Raw genomic sequence first — 15,930 nt, 5'->3', positions numbered from 1 at the left:
GCTATGCATTTTTGCCAGCAAGGAACAAGAGCCTATGTGTTGCACGCATAAAATTCTGCACCAGCAGAGGTAACCCACTGCTGTTGTTGCCACTTGTGAGCTGAAACGCACCACCCTCACTGTGCTCACATCCGCTGTTTGGTCTCCGCAAACATTCAGGCACAGTGTCAGTGGGTATCAGTGAGTGCCACTGTTTCCGCATGGAGAAACTCAGTGACACGCCTTTGCTTCATACGCACTTCCATGTCGGACGCCATTTTGTCAGACTGCCCTTCTGCTGCCATCTGTCACACAGCAACAACATGTAATGGGGTACTGTTGGGAAGGTTCAGCCTCTACTGCCACACCACCACCATCTGCCTCCGACGCTGTAGGCCAACAACATAAAACAGGAGGCATTACTTTTGGAGCAGCCCTCATACTTTTTCTCATATGCTTTTAAAACATATATCTATGACATTACAGACATATACACAAAATTATGCCACCTGAATATCTAGGGTAAAATGCAATGTAGAAACATCATGTCTTCGCCTACCCCAGTTTCAGTTCTTGCCTTGGTTGCAGGATAAAAGCAATGTTTTTCTAATTAACACAGCAGAAACACGAGAGTAAATGAGAAAGGTGTGTTGGTCCAAGTCAAAAAACAATTTTTGTGGGGTTAAGAGTAAAAAAAGGCAGACAGACAACAAGAAAAAAGGAAAGGGAGGACAAGGGAAAAGGGAGATGAGAGAAGAGAAGCAGAGGGAAGGGAAAGGGGAAAGGAGAAAGGGGAAAAGGAAAGGAAGAGAAAAGGGAAAAGGGAAGGAGAAAGGGGGGAGGGGGGAAGAAGGAAAAGACCAACAAACCAAACACCTCATTCTGCTAAAGGAAGCTTCACAATTCAGGTGCACCCGGAATTCAGGCTCTACTGGCTTTCTCATTCTTTGAATGCTCGTTCTACAGCCTCAGTAAAGCTTTTGAAAGAGAGATTTTGGGGATGAATAGTTTTACATGGAGCTAAATCTCAGTAACATATATCTCAAGGACAAGATAAGATAGGACAAGACTATCAAAAACATTACTATACAAAAGAATTACGAAAAAACATCCCGGTGCCTTTGAAATAGATGTCAAAAGAAATCTACAGGAGTATCGTTGTCATGAATGAGTTGATCGAAGCCTCAAGAGGCAACACAAAGTGACAAGAATAAGTCCTGACCTGTCTTCATACACCACTGAATAACTTAAGCTGATTTTCTAGCCATTACTGGAACCAGTACTATTGGATATGTCAACAAAAATCTGCTGAAACTTTTCAGATCTCTCCATCTGTCTAACCAGAATGGAAATATAGTCCAGGAGGTGGCAAGCATCATCTGCATATGGTTTTGGCTACAGAGTATCAGTGACTCTTCCATAAGCACGATGCAAAACAATGCCCTTCAGCACCGCTATGCTGCCATTTCACAAGTCGTCCCTCCCTCTTTTGCTGGTTATACGGACACATACAATTACCCTATGCAAAATTCTTTTGAAATCTGAAGCTACTGAAAGGAAAATAATGATGTTAAGTTTGGATGTCCCCTATTTTGCCATGGAGACAGGCTCGCTTGTACCACCAGCCCTGTAGTGTCTAGCCTGCAGCTATTAACAGTAAGCAGCCGTGGATAATTCAGCACAGAAGAGCACTGCACTTACTTGGCCACTGAATACTTACTATCAGATTTCTCCTCTGTGAAATCAGCTCTAGTGAAGTTGATCAGCAAGAGATAGCAAGAAGCAATGCTATGGTCAGTTCTTCCCCTGTTTCAGGATGGCTCAGGATGCCTCTTTTCTGGAGACCGCAGCTTTCCTTCCATCTGCATGGAATGCTGAGACAAAAAGGCATCCAGTGTGCCATGATCCTGACATTCTGAAGCTGAAGACATTATGAAACTCATCTACAGTTTCCACCTATAAACATTAAAAGTAATTTAAGGTCTTCTATTTCAGAAATGTGGAAACATCATTAAAGATTTAAGTGCATTACTGATCTAGAAAGTTATTTCATAAAATAATGACACTGCAGGATTGCTAAACTAGTGTCACTTCATTTTAGTTAAATCATTTTAATTAAACTCTACCATAAAATCTGAGTCAGATTTTTCTTCTCTTTAGGTGATAAAGGTCTTGTAAGCTAAATTACCTTTCTTTAAAATCAGTTCGTCCTGAAGTTGTACCTATGCAACCAACGCTATTGAAAAAGAATATGATTTCAGATACTTGAGAGATCTAATTTAGAGTTATTACAATTAAAGTAAATTGAATAATTTTTCTAAATCTAAATGCTTTTTTTTCCATTCTGATAAAAAAGTAGCAAATCCTCTGCCTCCAAAACCTTGAATTTAAAGTTCTCATTATACTTTTTTCTAACAGATCTGAAATAAAGAAAACAAAGTCTTCCATCATTGTAGGAGATATTGGTTACAGAATCAACAAGAGTGCTCTAAAAGACTAACTCAGACCCTTCAGAGAGCAATATTTTTTTTTCATTTTTTTTTCTTCCTCCCTCCCTACCCCCTCGATGACTTTAATCATTTGAGACTGATCTGTTCCCTGAAATTATTACCAGCAGCCAAGAAAAGCCCCTCATGGGCAAACAGACTCCATGTCTCTGTTATAACACACTGCATTAAGACAATGTATGATTCAGCGAAACCTAAATCCTAACCTAATCTTTCCATTTAGAGGATGTCTTTAAAAAATGTCCTTAGCAGAAGCTGCCAAGAAGAATGAGAACAACTATATGATGCATTTGAGATACAGACATGTATCTCTCCTGGTGACAGCCACAGTAAGACTTTTCTAACAGTTAACATTTATTGTGTTAATATACAGCTGTTCAGTTAACATCTGCAGTTCAGTGCTATATCATTTTTTTTTCTATCAAAATATATTCTAAACCCTTTCTTTAAGGCAGGATGAAGACAATTTCAGGTATGTTCTTTAAGAAAAGTGTTTGATCACAAGGAATGGCTCATAAAACTCCCAAAGTTCTACATATTAAAAGGCTTTTTTTTTTTTGGTGGTGGTGGTGGTACTGTTTTTCTCTTAATTTCATGTGTATGTTCTGCAGATATAACAACAGGTTTGTTTTTGCATAGCATCTAAAACTCCTAAAGGATGCTTACATGTCCTTTTCCTATGTTGCTTACAATAAATCACAAGTCTTTAATGTTTTGTCTTGTGTATAGTTATGATCTATGGACAGCAGTTTACTGTGAAGCATTTTACTTTAGAAGTAAAATGGAAATGAAAATTTACAATTTTGTTGAAACAAAAGAAAAGGCAACTTTTTTTTTTTTTTTTTTTTTAAAGCAATGAAATATTGAAGGGATCGTGTTTTTTTTTTTCAGAAAAAAAGAAGTGTGACTGAGGTCAGACTAAAAAATGTGAAAAAGAGGAAAGATTAGTATTTCAGGAAACAGCACCCTACTGAAAGAAGAAACACATCAGTACTTTGACTTGTTGCATTTCTCATATAAAAAACTAGGCACCCTATAATCACAAATAGGTTTACAATAGAAGTGAATACTGATCTCTCAGTTAAACAATTTCAGTAGCATTTAGAAAATATTATTGAAGTACACCCTTTAATGATTGCCCTATTTAAAACAAAAGCACAGGCAGAAAAGGGTTTTTAGAATACGAGGCTGATGTAGCTGCTGTTATTTGGGGGAAATAACACAGGTGATGTTAAAATCTTGGGTATACAGTTATTGGTAAATAATTTTCTCTTAAATAATTGGTCTTAATTAGATACTTCCTATAGAGTGACTATCCGCTACCCATTAGCCCCATTTCACATTAAAGGACAAATTAACTTTTTTTTTTCTTTTTTTTTCCTTTTTTTTTTTCCCCATGATCAGACACTAATGAAGCAGTTGATTAGTTAGAGTACCTAGACCCAAAATCAAGCATGGCCAAAGAGAGGGGCGACTGGGACAAAGGAGTTGCTGAGCACACGGATCACTAAAGAGATTCTCCTTTACTCACTATCTGACTGAGGACCTCTCACTCCATAGTGATGGAAAACACAGTTCTACCTCAGGCTGCTTGCAGCATACCATACGCAAAGAGGTCCTGACCCCTCACACTCATTAAAGCTTCCCAAATATTTTAAAGATGTAAAGCTGTAAATCCAAGCACCCTGCTGAAATTCCAGTTCACAAAATTATAGCCTGTCTGTCTGAATTCCTCTGCAAATTCATTTAACTGAATATTAATCTCTGTTCCCTGTTGTGAACTGAAGACTTGTTGCACTTGTACAGTTGCTGGTTGCCTTTGAACAGCTGCATTGTTCTGCCCTAGAAATGGCTGCATTTTGTTACAATCTGCATCGGCAGAGAAGAGGAAGGGCTGGGAATGTGTCATTCCCTCTCAGTCTCAATCATCTTTAAATAACAGCGGCAAATGGTAAATCCCCAGTGATAAACCCTTTTGCCTTCACAGTCCCCAACAGAGGACAAAAGCCAACTTCCACAGAGTCCAATCCTTGCCTACCTCAAAAAACATCTGTAAAGTTTACTGGCACGTTTGCAAACATAAAGTTATGTTTATAGATAAAGCATGATATGTAAGTGAAATGGTGTTTAATGACATCATTTCCCTAAGAGACTCTCTGGGTCTTGTGAATAGGGCACCTGCTTTAAAGCTAAGTTCCTGATTTCTTGTTAACTTGGCCTTTTAGGTAAAACAACTCTTTCCCTGAAACTCAGCAAACCAGAAATGATTATAAATGTTCTAAGGACCACAAGATCTATCTAAGTCAAACATTATAAAAGCAAATGTGCTTTTGAAAACTCACTGTGGTTGCTTTTCTAGCAAAGATTTTCTGGCTAGTTTAAGTCTCTGGATTTTTCAGTGTCTGCAAACTGCAAGGCTCATCTGCTTACTCTCAGTGGCTGTTGCTATTTTGGTTTTCTAATGAAATCAACATTCTTGCAACTTGATCTGGAACATTTACAAGGGATAGATTCAGTGTTCTGAGAAAACTGCTGTGATGTTTCAGTTGGGGAATTTCAATTATTATTTCCAATTAGTTTAGTACTGTCTAAGATGCATTAGAGTGGAAGACTGCATTGCTAGTTCTTAAAGAAAAGAACACAAGACTTGATTATCCTGTTGTAACTGCTACATAACAAGCTGTAACATAAAAACACAGGCGAGAACTTCTCATTATAACCTGATGAATAATGTATGATATATAAAGCACTGTGAATAAACATTAAGCCATTGCTGACAGTCTGAGAAAGGACAGCAGAAAGTTATGCGATCCTTTCCATGTTTGCTTGATTAAAGTATGGAATTTCTGAAACTTAGATACATTTCACTTTTACATTCAAAAGCATCTGAAGTAGCCTTACTTTCATTGGCTTTCATGTTATATCTCCTGCCAATGCATAAAATTTCTGTTGTTAATGGAGTCTTGCTAGAGAAGAGTACTCAAGTGTACTGTCATAAAAAAAAAAAAAAAAGGAACCTCTATCTGAACAAGAAGCTGCCAAACACTTCATAGAAAACTATTTGATTAATTTTCTCTGCTCTCTCATTGGAAAACATGGGATGAGTTTACAAAGTCTGTCTTTTCCTTTTGCCCAGTTAATAACTCACTTTATTTTCAGCCAGTTCTAGTGACCATTCAACACAACTCCTGCTGTTATTAGTGAAGTCATTTCTGTTTCATATAATGGATTGCCTATGGCATCTCATATAATTTTATTCCCTGCCTCTTCTTGGTTGATATGATGAGCACGATTAAGTTGTTTTCTGCTTGTTAGTACTCAGAAATATTCCTAACTGCTGAATGAATCTACTGCATAAGAAAAACAGCCTTTCAAAATTGCTAAGAAAGCACTTGAGATGCTGATGTTTTTGTGTTTATCCATACTCATCTTCACTATGCTTCTGCCCTGCACCGCTCTTAATGTAGGAGTAAGAAATCTACTACTTGAGCATGGAAAAATAATATAAATACTAGGCAGCAGTAAAGGAAATTGATCTATTATTTGTAAAAAATATCAGCATTTCTTACAGAAGTTTTGTGTTTTCTTTTCTTTCCAGAATGCTGATTTGAGGCTATTTAGATACCCCTTATATCAACTATTTGATTCCTTCCCCATCACCAGTGAAGAAACTCAAATCAGAATTAAATTGCGCACAAATGTACACAAGATCTTCTTTACAGTGAGGGTGACGGAGCACTGGAACAGGCTGCCCAGGGGGGTTGTGGAGTCTCCTTCTCTGGAGATATTCAAGACCTGCCTGGATGCCTACTTGTGCGACCTGGTGTAGGGATCCTGCTTTGGCAGAGGGGATGGACTCAATGATCTCTGGAGGCCCCTTCCAACCCCTGCGATTCTGTGATTCTGTGAAATAAAAAAGAAATCGGAATTAAATTTAAAAAAATCCATCACATTATCTGTATATGATAGATCCAACAAAGGGATGGCAGCTGGCATGAAAAGGGCAGGACCAAAATGCACACTAGATTTGCCAACTTGTCCAAGATTTGCAGACATTGGCAGTTGGAAATTCAGCAGGTCCATGCCAGCACCAGCTAAGCAGTAGATTATCACCAAAAGCAGAAGCCTACGTCAAAGGCAGAAGGAACTATCAAGTCTGGAAACTGGTTCTTGGAAAGAAGATGTAGCACAGCAGGAAAGGATGTAGGATCAGCAGGGGTTAAACATCAAGGTGTTTTTCGAGGGCTGACTTTTCTAATACGCTCCATTTGGCAAGGAGTTAGCTATCAAAGCAGAGAGCTGGGACTCTTGTTCCTATAGTCATGAATGAAGATATCTGAATTGCTTTTTAATTTATTGCAGTTATTTGCATGTTGGGTAAGATATCATGCTGGGCAGTCCTTGCTTGTTACTCTTTGTTGTTACTGTTTCTCTGGTAAAAATCTACACAGAACCATCCAGATGGAGAGAAAAATTAATGCTGGTAGCCTTACGCAGCTGTAACTTGATGCTGCAGCAACTCTTTGTGCGCTGCCCCCTTGCTAGATGCTGTAGTTAGAACCACCAACGTCAGGCTCACTGGGGAAGACTGAACAAGATGCTATACAATATCTGGGTAGTGCCTGTTATTAAGTGCTTTGCAAACCATAGAACTTATCTTATGCATGAAAAGAGAGAAGAATGGGATACTATAGAAGGATAAAAACTCTCAAACCATTCACTGATATTTTCTGAAGTTCAAGCAGATTTCTCAAAGTTACACTGTAGATTGGCTATTTTCCCCATTTACAAGGCCGAGACCAAAAGTTAGATGCTAATTCACTACTGTAAAAACTGAACCCAAGTTTCTCGAGGCCCATACTATATTATAACACAATTTTCCTCTGATTCTCCTGTTCTTATTTTCATAAATTCATTCTTATGAGAATTCCAAGTAGAAAACAATGCATGCTTTAAACTGCAGTACAAAAATAGTTGATTTTTATGCTGGACATGAGCCATGCATGCAATCACTTGTGCTTTTTAAAAGCAACTAGTCAAAGGGAATGAATCGCTTTTATGCTACCTAACACACACACACACACACACAAAATAAAATAAAATAAAAATAAAAAAAGATGAAATTTGAGAACTCATCAGATTAATTTTAAATCTTCAAGATCTTCAATCTTCAGTGCCATGCTAAACCATCCTTTCAAATTTTAACACACCACTGAAGCTTAATTCTTAGCTCAGGTGATTAAAATCTATTTTTCAACTGAATATGATATGGTTGCTCTTGATTTATGCCACGGTAGCACATCAGAGGAGTGTTCAATATAGTATATCTGTTTAGTCCAATTAGTAGGCATGAAATGTTGTATACATAGGTAAGGAAGAAAGGAGGTCAAAAAACTGATTGCCTAAGGTGAATTAATAGACAAAAGATGATGTATTAATTAATACCCATCTTTGGTGTTAATTTGGAGGATGAAGTACTACGGCAGAGTTGATGGACTAAGATGGATTAAGATAAACATAAAGATCTACTTACATTTAAACTACATTCAAGACCCAAAAGCTTTTGCACTGAAAGTACAGTTTCGATTCCCATAGACTCTGTTAAAAAGAATGTATGCCAAAACCAGGAAGAAAATAGAGTTTTTTTTTTCAGAATTTACAATCTTTCATCAGAGCTTTTTCAACTACTGGAGCCAAAATACAGTCACCCTATCTCCTGGGAGTTGAAATGGAGAAAGACACCTAAGAGTCTCCCCCTAATCATGAGAGGAAGGAAGTTTTTGCTTGCTAATGTCAAGTGGTAAGTAGAAACTGCAACAGAATGATATGTGGAAACAGGAATTCCCTATCAGTCTGTGCCTACAGATGATCTGTGACACACTGCCACCCACCTAGGCATAACCTTAGAGTGTAGGTCTTCACTGATCTATATCCTGGCGTGGTGAATTGTAAAGTTACAAGGAAACACTTTGTATGAACTGCTGCTATTCACTGTGTTATCAATCAGTAATCCTCAAGGATATTAACTTAGTTTCCATTCGCCATTAATAAACTTCAGCTCACGGCTGGAGTTACTACTGTGTTACTATTACTCATTCCGCAAGGAACAAGACAGGGAATAAAGAGGTAGGGGCCAGATAAACAGGCAAAGGTTTGACCTTTCCTCAACGTCTAAAACTTTGTTAACCTTAACTGAGCTGGAATGGAGGTGAGGTAATTTGTTTCCAGCAGAGAACAAAAACAAATTAGTTTTCCACCTTCGAGAGAGGTGTGGCTGAGCACTATTCTTCACTGCCTCCAACACTTGGCAGATTGCAGACTTACAGTTTTTCACAAAACTACAGGGCAACCCTGTGTACTTTAGTTTAGAAAGAGATTTATCTCAGATTCTAATGCATCACTGGATTTATTTTATGTTTCTGAGAAAGTGTTCTTTCAAATCAGATCCAGATTCAGAACTTTTATCTGCATCTTCCACTGCAATTCATTTGCTGGTTTTGAAGAAAAAAAATAACAAAACGTGGGAATAGTTCTGAAATTCTAACCACTACACAGTATCTAGCCGGATAATCCACAATAGAAATTAAAATTTGAAGCCTTTACCTTTAGCAGTGAGAAAATGCTCATGCTTCTTATGAGTGCAGGCAGATATTTCCTGTCTGGCCTTAGAGGCATCTAATAAATATCTAACAATATTCTATCTTTAATTTCTTTTCTCCTCACTAAGATCTTCATATTACTGTTTTACAGTATCTTTACCACCACATGTCTGTGCTTTCAGTCAGCAAACCCTATTTAGTTTGCAGTGCACAGCTAAGTTCCTCATGCAATCAAACATCTGGAGTCTATTAATTTCTCTTGTAGGACAAGAGAAACTTGATGGGGGAAAAATGAAGAGCAATCAGCTTTAATGAATGTTAGCTGGAGCTGTGCAGCTTGAACCTTCCGTCAACATATTTCATTCACTTTGTCCATCATTTTAAAACTTTTCCAAAAATTAAATCCTTTCCATGTGGCTCTGTTTCTTGCTGCTTCTAAAGCCAAGAGAACAAAATTAAGACTAGAAATTAAGCAGAAACGTATTTTTCTACCTCCATAAGGTTTGGGGAAAATGTTATGTAGCTTTGCAATCAAAATTTGCTTTTACCTTATATAACTATTGAATTATATTACTGTTAAACAAGGAATATTATTAGGCAATGATTCAGGATAACATAGGCTACATTGCCTTGTATTACTTTTAGCTTGCAGAAGCCACTTTGTTTTAAAAACTCATTTGAAGAGATCTGTTAGATGAGGCCATTTTCAATTTAATTGGAAGAGACTATTTCATGTTTTCTTAAGTGGCATGGTTTGATTTTATTTTATTTCCATTTAACGCAAGTGTGGGTTTTTTTTTTCTGTGTAATTAATATGTAAACAAAACAAACAGCATTGCAAATCTGTTTTCTTTCCCTATTTCCTTCTCTTTTTCCTTTTCTCTCTCTCTCCTTTTTTTTTTTTTTTTTTTTTTTCCCCTGCTGATTCTCCGATTTGGCTGAAATTACATACTAAAACAAAATGTGTATTTAATTAGATTGTGTACAGATGATCCAGTTAGAATCTCCAAGAAAGAATTTTTAGGGAACTAGTTGATTTCATATGAAAAAAAAATAATCAGATGGAAAAGAGTGAAATACATAAAAAGGAGAAAACCATACCATCAAGGTATTTAAGCACTAAAATGCTGCCCATAAATTAGAGATCACGATATCCCCTTTCCTTCTCTCTCCTTCTCATTACTAAGGAATGGATGGAAAGGTTTGCATTTTTAAACAATCCACAGTTGTAGGGTACTTTTGAAAGAAACTATAGGTGAAATGACAGCTTTTCTTTTATTGCAGAATGAAATACTAACATATATCTTTTGTTTCTTACAAGTTCATCAAATGTCTTCTGAATCTAGTTACATATTTCCTTGATTCACATCAGATTTTACAAAAAAATCGATACCAATAAAACACAAAACTAAAAGCTGGAAACCATAATGAGGAACATTGACCATCTGGATAAATATGACTGATCTGGAAAGAGTTAAAATGGTTTTCGTAAAGGGAAGACTCACAACTGCAAGGCTGCCCTTCGAAGGGATCAAGAAACACAAGAATAAGAGTGATCTAATTGATCTTGGATTTACACAAGGCTTTCAACAAATTCCTTCACCAAAGACTTTTAAGAAAACTAAACAGCCATTACTGTAACATGGCTTAAAAATATAAAGGTGATGCACAATTGAGATAATTATTATTTTTTAATATAATTTTAAAAAGTATGAGACAGCTTCTTCTATAAAGAATGACTAGTTATTCTGTTTATCTTCCCTTGAAAAAAGAGGACTGAGGTGAATCACAGAATCACAGAATTGCCAGGGTTGGAAGGGACCTCAAGGATTATGAATCTCCAACCCCCCTGCCACACGCAGGGCCACCAACCATTCCACCTAATGCTAGACCAGACTGCCCAGGGCCCCATCCAATCTGGCCTTGAACAGCTCCAGGGATGGGGCATCCACAACCTCCCTGGGCAGCCTGTTCCAGTACCTCACCACTCTCTCCGTAAAGAATTTCCCCCTGACGTCCAACCTAAATCTCCCTTCCCTCAGCTTAAAACCATTTCCCCTTGTCCTTGTCCTGCTGTCACTCACCCTTTCAAAGAGTTGATTCCCCTCCTGTTTGTAGGCTCCCTTTAGGTACTGAAAGGCTGCAATGAGGTCACCCCGCAGCCTTCTTTTCTCCAGGCTGAACAAGCCCAGCTCGAGTTGTCTATAAAATAAGTAGCTTAGGGAGGCTAGGCACTTATTGTTGAGTTAATTCTGGTATAGGAAGCAGGGGATGTCAAATGAACCCATAGGATCCAGACTCAAACAAGAAGAGGTGATTCTTCATATCATGTATGGTTGGGGATTCCTTTCTACAACGAGCTATCAATATCAAAGGTTATGTGGGCTCAAAAGCAAGCAGGAATAAATCATGGAAAAGAAATTCATAACTGTTATTAAATACACAGAAACTGCATTTGGCTGAAGAATTTCACCTGAGGAAAGTAGTGTACATGTCCCATGTTCTTGTTCTTTTTCATAAACTGTCGTTTTTTTACCCCTTGCAAGGATATACATTCTCACTTAGGTCTAAGTACTACTACTTAGCTAGTTCTACTTTACTACGGCTCATCAATGCTACTGTGCTAAATTTTTTGACTGGCAGTTCTTGAAAGCAGATGAGCAGTTGGGAGTTTGACCTGGATTCTTTTTCATAAAGATCTTACCGCAGAAGATCAAATTTCAAGCTAAAGTTTTGCCTGTATTTGGGCACAGATGAATGTTGGGTAAGCTCTGGCATTTGTAATGTGATGACTTTCTAAAGTTAATTTTTGTTGCATAACATTTTTATCAGTCGTTGCCTACAATTGAATGTTTTGGTTTTAGAGAAAATGCTGGAGATGAGGGCAATGCCTAAATGTCTGTGTTTCCTGTTAAATTTGAAGTTTTCAGTAATCTCCAAAAATTATCTCTGAAATGATGCAATTTATTTGTGCCATAGAGACCAAATATCAACCAAAATGTCATAAACCCCACAAATGACTCCACTTTTATGATAATGTGTCCAGTTTCTGACCAGCTTTTAGAAATCCCAAAGGATGCAGAGAATGCACAAGAAGATAAGAATACTATTAAAAAGCAAGATAAGCTGAGGCATAAACATTTAAGAAAGTCATATATGGCAAGTGGAAGTAGTTAATGCCTATGAAGCATTATTTGATAGAGATTAGGACACAGGGAGCTTTGTATCTCCCCATTATGGGAATAGCTTAGTTACAGAGTTCAATTTCTTTTCTTTTTTTTTTTTTTTTTAATTGAGAATCAAGCAACAAGTTCTCTCTTATGAGAAAAAAGCTATTAAATAGGAATAGGTTTGAACTGTTGTTATAAAAACCCCTCAACAGACTACTAGGAAAGAAATATATATTTATTTCTATCTCTGTTCTCCTGTGAGGACTTTCATCCTTGTCAGTTTAAGCAAAGGACACCACAGTTTAAATGTTCCAAGTCAAAAGCTTTGACATCACCTGATTACTCCTTTCTTTTTTAAATATTATTTTCACAGCTTGTTCTAGAACTGTCAATACTACACGATATAAATAAAAACTCAGGGCTTAAAAAAGAATTTCTATGTGGAGATCAGAGGTCTTAGCACCACTGATATTATCTATTGCTGCTGCTTCCACTGAACTGTGGAACACCACATAGATTTCACAAACAGAATTAAGTAGAACATTAAACAAATACTGAAACGTTCAGCTTTAAGAATCCAAAATAAAACTTATTTTTGCCATTGAAGAGAGATTTCTCCAATTTCCTCGCAGTGATTTTGGCCAAAATCATTGACATAATTTTACATATCAATTTTCTGTTGTCTTTTGTTATACCAATCAATTTTGAAGTGCTTCTCTCTGCTCTTTTGCCACAAAGATGACAAATAGATTAAAGGTGGGACTAACATCAGAGAAGACCAACTACTGGTATTTCACCAACTGTTTGGAGATACTTCACTTGTCACATAAAAAAAAAATCAAACTGTTCTGATTTATTTTTTCCAAGTGAGTGATGATTAAATAAGCTTGTTCTACATTATCATTTTACACAGTTCTCCTGTTTGGTGAAAAGAGATAAAACTATCTATACCTAGTAAAAATTCCTGTCAACTATGTGACCGTTCAGATGCAGAAGAGTTTAATTACGGTACACTTCACCTTGTTTTCTACAGTAAGTTTTCTGAGACATTCATAAACAGAGATCAGATTTGATTGTTCCTTTTTACCAAAATGATAAAAAAAATAGCCTAGTACAAACTCAAAAGCACCCTAGCAGTAATGAAACTATAAATTTTCTTACAAATAAAATATATGAAGGGCTGATGATCTGTAAGATTTGTTTTCCTAAAAAAAAAAACCAACCAACCAAACACCCTAGTTTTGTATTTTCTGGAGTACTGGAGGCATTTTTTGCCGCTAGATGCCTCAGAATTTTACTATCACAAAAGTATCTATAACAACTTCTATCAGTAAGAAAATGAGAGAATTTTATCTACAGCAAGATTTTGCTCAGGGAAAGATTAAAAAAAAAAGTCTGCTATAGCAACAGATCAACATTGCAGAAGATAGTAAGAATCAGCTAGCCCTCTTGAACTGTTATTTTAAACCAGGCTTTTTTTTTTTTTTCACTCAAATGTTGTCTAGCAAAGCTCCTTTAAAGACTATTCCCTTTCTGAGTATGGTTTGTCTGGCAGAGCTTTTTTTGAAGTATTTAATTTTATGTCAGACCATGCTTCTTCTGCTTCTCCTGAGCCTTTGACTTGTAGTCAGTAAAAGAAAACACTCTACCTTCAAATAAATCCTAACATAGAGATAGTGACATTCTTCCTCTGTTTGTTGAGGGAACTTGTCTCTACCCAGTCTTTGGGTTACCTTAGTGCCTTTACATGTCTGATGAAGGGCTCAAATCCCCTAAAGCTTGCCTACTTTCTTCATAGTATTTCATTCTAACAGAAGACTCTGCCTCTACCTCAGTATTTTGCTAAATGGTTTTTAAGGAACATTGCTATAGCAATTGGAAGCATCACTCCATAGACACTGAATTGACAGACAAATAGGCTTAGTTTTAAGCCCTCAACAGCTATCAGCTACTTAGTAACTTAAAAACCAAGTGTTTTCCACTATCCCAACATCTCTGAATATGTTGAACTAGCCATCCAAGACCACTTTGCACTGACACCTTTTAAACCACTCCAATTAGACCTACAGGAGCTCAGCTGTCAACAGTTAGACACTTCAAGTCAGCAACTGTGAGCAGAACTGCATATAGGCCTTGTAATGCAGCAGCTAATAAACCTCACACAGAATCAGTTCTTTTTACGCTTATGATAAGGTTACCTTTTGTTGCTACTGTTGACAGCATCAGTAGAGAGAATTGGTATAACTTGTATCTCATTCCACCAGTTCCTTTCCTTTCCCTGATGGAAAAGGCAGCAGACTGCATAAGAACAGGTATTATTAGGGTCTAACAATGCTTCAGATCATTGAAAAACAGCAGTGGATGCTGAACTAAGCTGAGGCTACAGAGAACCAGTGAAAGAAGCAATTTTAGGACTGAGAAATTGTGAAGTTTTTCCTTTTTTTTGAGAGTGGGACATACCTATAGTGCTGCAGTCAGTGCATGAAGAATGGAAATGAAAATTCTAAAAAAGCTTTCAATATAACTGCATCATTAATTCAGAGGATGTACACAATGCTTCACTTGAAATTCTGCTTTCTTCGAGTATGAACACAAGAAATGGGTAAATTTTAAAATGACTGGCACCATTTACTAAAGTAAACTTCTGTCCTAAATCATCATTGAGAAATATACACTTCTTTCTGCATTTGTTTTGATTTAGCTGTCGTGAGAGACTCATGTTTAAACGCAGGCTTTTCTGCCTCATGGCCAAGTCTCTTTGTGTGCATTTCCTAAGTGTTACTTACTTTACTTTGAAGGTGGGCTGAGCATAGGAATCTGACGAAAAAGTGGGCTGTGCCCTTGATCTGAGAGCTCTAACATTCTTCTGAATGAATACATTTGCTAGTGCAGTACGCAGCAGCTGCAACAGTGTGGTGCTCTGGGTCTCCAGCTCTGCCTCAGGCTCGCTGAACATCTGCAAGACAATTTTTTTATGTTCTGTAAATGAATGCTGCCTAATTGCACCAGGAAAATGGGCACAGGGGATTATATCTGCATTGCTATGAGCGGAGGGGCGCCTTGGGGCTTTAGATTGCAAGGTGGCAAGGAGCAAAAGCAGCCTTTGCAAATCGCCAAGGTAGGATCATGAGATGTTGTCAGTGTTTTGTGGACATGAGTGAAGAGAATAGTTTGCTAACTATATATTGTCTCCAGTGAAATTGTTCATGTGGATCGTATTGAGATGTTTGTTTGACTGTACTAACATGTTTTGCAGGGATTATACAGGTGCTGATTGTGTTTGTTTCAATAAAAGTATTGATTACTTTTTGAGAGACAAGTATTGCAAACGTTTTCATAAATATAAAAGATCTAAAACTGAGATGATGTATGCCTTTCAGCTCCTAAATAATTTGCTGCATGTTTTTGAGTGCACTCAGCATATTGCAAAACTGAATCTCATATTAGGAAATGCTGTTTCAGTCATTTATTTATGATACTTCTCCTCTCTAGGCAAAGAATAAGTACAGCTTTATCATGAGAAAATGTTCTTACTATTTTGGGAATCCCAGAAAGAATTACACCAAGTTATCTCTGTTTTTGGAAAGTTATCCGGTCTTAGGAGCAGCCTTAATAGAAACCAAACATTTCCTTTTATATTTCATGAACAGCACTGAAAATTACTGAACGGCTCAT

At 37.1% G+C, this 15,930-nt stretch overlaps 1 protein-coding gene across 2 annotated transcripts in view; it reads left to right on the top strand.

The window, feature by feature from the left end:
* Positions 1-15,119: 15,119 nt before the first annotated feature.
* The window catches only part of SYNPO2 (synaptopodin 2), an 89,042-nt gene continuing 88,231 nt past the window's right edge, over positions 15,120-15,930 (top strand). The window contains exon 1 of one of the 2 annotated variants that reach the window (XM_031596903.2): positions 15,120-15,373. In XM_031596903.2, coding sequence (XP_031452763.2) covers positions 15,245-15,373 — 129 coding nt within the window. In that variant the 5' untranslated portion in view covers positions 15,120-15,244. The remainder of the gene's footprint in view (positions 15,374-15,930) is intronic. The other variant, XM_090139195.1, reaches the window with a different exon arrangement.

The sequence above is a fragment of the Phasianus colchicus genome, chromosome 4, assembly GCF_987193195.1.
Source record: "Phasianus colchicus chromosome 4, bPhaCol1.hap1.1, whole genome shotgun sequence".
Taxonomy (NCBI): domain Eukaryota; kingdom Metazoa; phylum Chordata; class Aves; order Galliformes; family Phasianidae; genus Phasianus; species Phasianus colchicus.
This window is presented reverse-complemented; position numbering and strand designations above follow the sequence as displayed.